General features: G+C 35.9%; 1 protein-coding gene across 1 annotated transcript; it reads right to left on the reverse strand.

The window, feature by feature from the left end:
* Positions 1–4,207: 4,207 nt before the first annotated feature.
* LOC130053769 (uncharacterized) lies at positions 4,208–5,713 on the reverse strand. The gene has a single exon (XM_056161328.1). It carries the CDS (start codon positions 5,711–5,713, stop codon positions 4,208–4,210), a length of 1,506 nt encoding a protein of 501 aa, XP_056017303.1.
* Between the last annotated feature and the right edge of the window lie 2,700 nt (positions 5,714–8,413).

The following is an 8,413-nucleotide window of genomic DNA, read 5'->3' on the forward strand; positions in this document are numbered from 1 at the left end:
AGAAAACTAACCATTTTTGGTAAAGTTTGTGTCATCAATAGCCTAGCAATATCAAAGATTATATATGTTGGATCAGTTCTGAGCTTTCCAAATGAAGAAGTAATTAAGAAATTTCAAAGTTTGTTATATAACTATATATGGAACAAAAGAGATAGAATTAAAAGAAATACACAGATTGGAAATGTCCTAAAGGGAGGCATTGGAATTGTCGATGTATCTTTGAAATTAAAATCCATAAAAGTATCTTGGATAAACAGGATTTCAAGCGAGAGAAACTCTCTATTCTTTTTTGTAGATAGTTTGTGCAAAGAAAGAGACTTTGATTTTGAATATCTATGTAAAACAAATATTACGAAATCAAATGATTATCAAATAATGGAATATTTTCCTCTATTCTACAAGGAAATGCTTGTATTTTTCAACGAATGTAAAAAAAATAAAAAACAATTTTATCTGAATGCATTATTGAAAGAACCGTTGTGGTGTAATAAAAATTTTATGTACAAAAACAAGCCAATATTTTTTCATAATTGGCTGAGGAGCGGTTTTAAATTTTTGAATGATATTGTAAATGAAAATGGCATAAAACCTTTGGAATGGTTTGATGACAAACTTATATGTAAAAAAAACTGGATGTGTGAATATATGATTATAAAAACAGTTATAACAAAAACCTTCAAAAGTTATGAATATTCAAATATACGATACGAAAACATTTTTCATGGGAGTACATCATACGATTTATTATGTAAAGGACATGTTAAAGTGTGTGATATCAATTCAAAGTTGATTTACGAAATTCTTTGTCATGAAAAATTTATACCTCCATTACACCAAACATATTACGGAAAGGTTTTTGAAATAACAAAAACGACTTGGAAATCTATTTATGAACAAAAAATCTTATCCATAAGAGACAGAAGTATATCAGAATTTAATTATAAATTATTAAATAATCTATTGTGTAACAGAGAATTGCTGAAGAAATGGAAGATAGTAGAAAATGATTTTTGTGTCTTTTGCAGAGATGCTAAAGAAAACAATGAACATCTTATCTTAAAATGTAAAAATGTTTCTCATATATGGGACATTGTTAAACAAATTTTAAAATTTGATATATCGTGGAAAACAATTGTGATAGGATTTTACTATGAAAACAATGAAAAGACACTCTTTTTGAATAGCATAATATCTCTTATTGCCTGTAAAATATACAAGTATAAAATGTATTGTAGATTAGATAACAAAGACGAAAAACCTCAAGAAATATGTAACCACATAAAAAGTAAATTGAATTTTTATACAGAAGTGTACACAAAAATTCAGGATAAAAAATATGCTAAAGTTATGAAAGCAATTAAAGACAAATTGTAATTTATACACCTTTGCAGGTATGACTTTTTATAATATGAAACCTGACAAATATCTGTCTATGCACATTTTTAACTATGTTACAATGTGAGTTTATTTTGAACAATTTGAATTGATTACAAACAACTATATTTCTATATCAAATAAAATTTTGTAATAAACCTTTTATATACTGGTATTTTGCAAAAAGTTCCCACTATGAGGAGGGGTCCTGTCCTCCTATAGTGCTGCCATGGGGGTTGTGATATGAACTTTTGAATTGTTAACCCCGCATATGGCAGTTTCAGGTTCTTTATGTACATAATTATATTGTTGTGTTGTTGGTTTTTCCGTAAAAATAAGAACCTTTTTTGCCATAACATGTTAATAAATTTTGTTATATAACAGTATATTATATGTGTGTGTGTTTGTATGTATGCATATATGTTTGTGTTTTCTATATGTAGAAATTTATATGATAAATTTATATATATGTATATGTATGCCTATATACATCTAATCCAAGGGGCCCCTGGCACCCTAGGTAAAGATTATAAGGGGGTCTCTGCGGAGACTTTACCCCGAAATAGTAATGTATTTTGGAATTAAAGACTGATATATGTGAAAAAAAAAAAAAAAAAAAAATTATTGCTCTCATCAATTGATTTAATGTGCGCATTATATCAATTATTGCTCTCTTCAATTGAATTGTAGCGCGCATCAATTCAATTGTTGATATCATTAATTCATTTGAAGAGATCATTAATTCAATTAAAGCGCGCATCAATTCAGTAGAAGAATTAATGCTGTCATCAATTCATTTAATGAGAGCAATAATTCAGAATTGAAGATATCATGAATTATTTGAAGATATCTTTAATTAAATTGTTGCGCGCATCAAATGAATTGATGATATCTTCAAATAATTGAAGATATCTTCAATTATTTGAGTTTATGTTAATTTGGCGCTCCATACAGGGAGGGATTTTTATCGTGCCACACCTGCTGTGACACGGGACCTCGGTTTTTGCGGTCTCATCCGAAGGACCGCCCCATTTAGTCGCCTCTTACGACAAGCAATGGGTATGGAGGACCTATTCTAACCCGGATCCCCACGGGATTAGAAAGATCTTGTCACAAGTTAAGAAATGCTCATGTGCAACATGAAAGCTCCAATATCTTCCATTTAGAAGTTATGACCAATGTCAATTTTTTAAAAGTAGGTCAAATGCCAAGGTCAAAAGGTTTAGTACCCATGGAAAGGTCTTGTCACAAGGAATATGCATGTAAAATATCAAAGCTCTAGTATGTACTTTTCAAAAGTTATTAGCAAGGTTAAAGTTTTCAAAAAGTAGGTCAAACTCCAAGGTCACGGGGTAAAAAATGTTGGTACTCACGGAAAGGTCTTGTCACAAGGAATACTACTGTGAAATATCAAAGCTCAAGCACTTAATACTCAAAAGTTATAGTTTTCAAAAAGTAAGTCAAACTCCAAGGTCACGGTCACAAATGTTGATACTCCGGAAAGGTCGAGTCACAAGGAATACTCATGTGAAATATAATAGCTCTAGTACTTACTGTTCAAAAGTTATTAGCAAGGTTAAAGTTCTCAAAAAAGTAGTTCAAACTTAAAATGCCAAGGTCACAGGGTCAAAAATGTTGGTACCCACGGAAAAGTCTTACAAGAAATACTCATGTGAAATATCAAAGCGCTAGCACTTACTATTCAAAAGTTATTAGCAAGGTTAAAGTTTCAGACAGAAGGGACAAAAACAATATGCCCTTCGATCTCGGGGGCATAAAAAAGCTGTCTTATCAGTGTCAAAAATTTAAAAAATGTTGAGTCCTATCAGTATGCAAGTCAAAATAAATGTGTCCTATTGCAGCGGTCCCAACTCCCCAATAAATTTAAATTGATCGGTCCCTAAACATACTAAGTTACTCTTTACAATACCCTTCAAATAAAAGAGGACACTTCTCCATACGAGTGGGGGCCTCCATGGCCGAGTGGTTAGAGCCTACCTACCTAGTCCCTGTTGCGCCCGTGGGCACATAGGGCAAGGACTAGTTTCTCCACTCCTCTCTGTCTTTTGCAGCCTTTTCAATTTCACCCCAGGTCATGCCAACCTCTCTCATATCTGCTTCAACGTTCCTCCTCCAGGTGGTCTTTGGACGGCCTTGCTTTCTTTTCCCTTCTGGAGTCCATCGATTATCAAATTTCTAAAATTCGCGATTTCAAATTTAATTCGTTAATATAAATTTTGAAATTTGTTATAACAATTCAACAAATTTGTTATATAACGAATTTAAAAGTTTGAAATAACAAATTGAATCTGTAATAACGAATTCAGGGGTCCGTGTTTGTCCAACTCTTAATTTGGTATTCTTTATAGGAGTTATGAGATTGATGACTGTTCGTAATATTCACCTTTTTATCAGTACAAGTTTTTAAACATTTGTTGTAACGAATTATGCAATTTGATATAACCGGTTATTTTCGGCGTTCTGATTTTTCTTTATTATATACTATTACTTGTGTGGATATTTACTTATATTTTGGATTTTATATATATATATATATATATATATATATATATATACAGTCACAATGTCCGGTATAAGATATTAAAAGATATGAAATAAACAACAAACAAAGATAAAATTCCAACGCAAGCGCTTTCATTTTAAAATCCCCAGGCGTGACATTTTATATTGCTTTACCAGTTTCATAGATTTGTAATACATGTATATATATTTTTTAAAAAGTGATTATAACTTTCAATGCTTTAAAAACTTTATTTCTTCAAATGAATGCTTTTCAGCAATTCCGGAACCATCGATTCCAAGTGTGACAGTTTTACTTAATGGATACGACACTGATGGGGTACCATCCATATCGTTTAAGTGACAGCTTGTTTCTACGTGTGTATCCATACGCAAATCCTTCTTCGCTAAATGCCTTTATCTGTTTAATTACTTGACCTTTATTGAGACTGAGTTCATTTTTTCTCTGAGCCTTGTAATTTGTGTGGGCGACCACTCTGATAATGTCACGCAGTCTTCCTATATCGCTATTTTCTGAAGTGTCGGGGTGATCATTGTTTGAGGCCACTGAACAGTCCCCGCTCACTCTGCTGCAGGGATGGTCGTCCTCGGGCAAAACACAGAATTCTTTGACGTGGAATGGATTTGGAAGACGACAAGATGATTCCTCTGGCAGTTCTATTGTTTCTATCTCATCTTCGGAATATTCCACCACTAACGGCGATGGGAATTTCATGGTTAATCCGTTTTTCAGCACTGTATTCAAACTAGAACAAGTTGTCGTGCTGTTAGCAAGGTTGGTACTCATTTCTTTCTGTGGTATATCTGGTTGTTTCTGAGATACAGAATGGTGTGGTGGAGTCATTTGTCTCTTTCTGGTCCTCATTAACTCCCCTGTTACGTGCAAATCCAGATCCTCTGGTTGCACGGAAGGATTGGTCACCAAAAACATATCGACCCCCGTAACAAATCCTGCCTTCTTGAGCTTTGCCCTTTCTGCCACTCGTATCCAATTATGGCTGTACATTTTTCGAAAATTAATCGTTTGTAGGTTTTTGAAGGATTCGACTGTATTATCTGCACTTTCATGAATTAAGTCACATTGCGGAATCACATGTTTTACAAACTCTGAAATCACTTCAATGATCACGGAAAATCTGCCCTTATCTAATTCTTTCAGCTCTTGAAACATTATCTGTAGGGTCTTCTTCTTCCTATTTATCAAATTCTGTAACTCTCTCTCATCTTCAATACATGTTTGAGAGGTTGTTTTAATTCGTTCTTGAAGACGAGACACTTGTGTAATTATAGATTCTAATTTGGCCGTGCCCTTGGCGGAACGTCTTTTGTTCTTCCTAGAAAGTTTTTCTTCCAAATCAATCAAAAGAGCTTTCAAATTGCTTAAAGACTGCTTATGAATCTGGACAGCGTTTTCTAAGGCATCCCGCTGTATGTCATAGGGCCTGAATTCATCCTCTATTTCTTTCAGCTCCTGGTCCCGTCGGATGTGTTTAAGGATTTTCTGATAAGGACCGCTATTGGCCATAAGCTGATCATAAATACATCTATGGATCTCTGCCAAGCGGTGTGTCTCCTGCCACGGGGCTGATTTGAAAAAATCAAATACATCTTTGCCGCCAACTTCTTTCGGCAACTCATTCTGATATTTTGCCTTCCAACTTTCGATTTCTTGAAGATATGTTAATTCTGCATGAGCGCGATTCTTTATCATCAGACATACAGCCTCTTGAAGACGAATAGAATGTTTGTTCTGTTTAATAGCTTCCTCTACTAAATGAAAATCAATGGTATCACCCATTGTTAACAGTAGCTCACTAGGTTAAAGTTGTGCTAACTGTGACGATTCATAACACTATGACGTTAAACTATCTATGACGTCATTGTCGAAAGATTTTGCCTCGGACAAGACCCCCGTCATTGGATAAAACACGACACATGTTTGCTGTATAAGTCATAGAAATAATGAATTAGAGGTCGCGTCATCAAGCTGGTAGCACGTGACCAGCGTGTACACATTGATAGACAATCTCTACCCAGAATTGTTGTTCCTTGCTAAGGAATGATAACTCTAGGTAGAGATTGATTGATAGAAGCCTTCGATTACGTAGAGTAAGACTCGTGCGCCATCAAGCATTAAATTCGTTCGTTTTGCAACGATTGATTTTGCAGTTGAGTCTCAGTCTGTTGATTTTTGCGAGTTTGCTAATTTTGTTTTATAAGTTAGTCTGTTATGTACATATATACATCAGTATGTTTTTTAAAATTAGTTGTTCGTTTGTGTTAATACATTCTTTACCCTTTCAGTCGCCCATAAATAACAAAACAATTAGATCTACCGACGACGATACGCGACCGGCCCGATCAATTTGCTGAAAGGTGAATTCTAGATGGGGTGAGGTAGGTGGAAGGTCAATCCTGTCGAGACGGGAGCGATGTTTTGCAAGATTCTACAAGTGTTACACAAACAAGAGACCGCCGTTTTTGTCTACTCTCAGTGATTCTTAGATGGATCTGTTGTTTCTGACAGAAATCCATGAGATATGTACGCGTACGTTACGTTGGGGAGCCCCCTCATCCAAGGCAAAAATTTCCCTGCTTCGAATCGGTGAGATACGGAAGCCGATAGGTGCCAGGGTATAGAATTAATATTTATTTAACTGGCGGCCGCCATTTAATTTGAATGACGGTCGCCACTCAATTTAAATGATTTATATGGCTGTCGTCAGTTATTCAACTCCTCTCTCTTTCTCTCAAAATGAAAGGGGTGCAATGCCTCCCCCAATGCTTTTCCTTTTCCTAGTCCTTGTTGCGCCCGTGGGCACATAGGGCAAGGACTAGTTTCTTCCACTCCTCTCTGTCTTTAGCAGCCTTTTCAATTTTGCCCCAGGTCATGCCAATCTCTCATTTCTGTTTCGACAGTTCTCCTCCAGGTGGTCTTTGGATGGCCTTGTTTTCTTTTCCCTTCTGGAGTCCATCGAAGTGAGACCCTAGTGATGTCATTGATTGGTTTCCTTAAGGCATACCCAATCCATCTCCAGCTGTATTTCATAAGTATGGTGCGCATGTCTGAGGATTTTGTTCTTGCATGTAAATTCTCATTTGTGATTTTTTCAGGCCAAAATATCTTACAGATCTTTCGGAGACATCCATTGTGGAAGCTTGTGGAAGTTTGTTAATGTCTTTCTCCGTCATCCTCCAACATTCCGCTCCGTACAACAGAACTGACAGGACACAGCTATTGTATAACCTCATCTTGGTGTTCTTGTTTATGTTGTTTGACTTCCAGATGTTCCTAAGATTGATAAAGGCACCTCTTGCTTTTCCTAATCTTGCCTTGATGTCTTCTTCCGCACCACCATCTGTTGTAACAATGCTACCCAGGTATGTAAAAGATCTTGTACTTTCCAGGTTTTTACCATTAATCTGTATTCCTTGTGGATGCTTGATATTCAAAGACAAAACCTCTGTTTTCTTTATTTTGCTGGCATTAGATTGCAGGTTTGATGTCTTTCTTTGCATGTGTTCCTCAAGGTGTGACAGCAGGGCAAGGTCATCTGCGTAGTCAAGATCTTCTAGATTGGAAAATAGGGTCCACCTGATGCCGTTGTTGTTTCCACTCAGGGTTGATCGCATTACCCAATCTACTGCAATCAAAAATAGAAGGGATGACATTACACAGCCTTGTCTTACCCCAGATTTCACGAGGAAGCTTGTGTCTGGTTCTCTGCCAACTGTGCATCTGAACTCGGAGTAGAAAGCTTTAATTAACTCCACTATCTTAGCAGGTATTCCATAGTGTCTTAAGATCTTCCATAAGCTTTCTCTGTGGATACTGTCAAAGGCTTTCTCAAAATCGACAAAGTTGATAATTAATTGCCTCTGCCACTCTGTGCATTGCTCTATGGTGTTTCTGAGTGTGAACACCTGGTCACAGCAGCTCTTTCCTTTTCTAAAGCCAGCCTGTTCGTCTCGCAGTTTGCTATCTACTGTTGTCTTTATTCTATCAATTATAATTTTACTAAAAACTTTGCTAGGTATGAAAAGTAAGGTGATGCCTCTCCAGTTATTGCAGTTGGTTAGATCTCCATTCTGTGGCAGTATAATAATGTTCCCTTCAGCCCATGTATTCGGTATGATGTTTTCGTTCCAGATCTTGCAGAAAAGTGGGTGGAGTATAGCTGCTGCTAATGTAGGATTAGCTTTAAATATTCCTGCTGGTAGCTGATCGTTTCCAGATGCTTTGTTATTTTTTAGTGTCGTAATTGTTTTCACAATCTCTATTTTTGACGGTTCCTTAATGTTTATTACTAAGTCATCTTCTGCTTCTTGGATTTCTGCTAATACAGTGGGTTCTGGTCGATTAAGAACCTCTTCAAAATGTTCTTTCCACCTCTCATATTGCTGTCTTTCTGATGTTATCAGTGCTCCTTGTTTGTCTCTTACTGGTATGTTTGTGTTTCTTCTTTTCCCACATAGTTTTTTTGATTATCTGGTAAAG

The sequence above is a fragment of the Ostrea edulis genome, chromosome 4 (assembly GCF_947568905.1).
Source record: "Ostrea edulis chromosome 4, xbOstEdul1.1, whole genome shotgun sequence".
Lineage (NCBI taxonomy): Eukaryota > Metazoa > Mollusca > Bivalvia > Ostreida > Ostreidae > Ostrea > Ostrea edulis.

What these genes read in the sequence shown, in the direction of transcription:
- LOC130053769 (XM_056161328.1), bottom strand. Translation starts at nt 5,713, where the DNA reads ATGGGTGATACCATTGATTTTCATTTAGTAGAGGAAGCTATTAAACAG.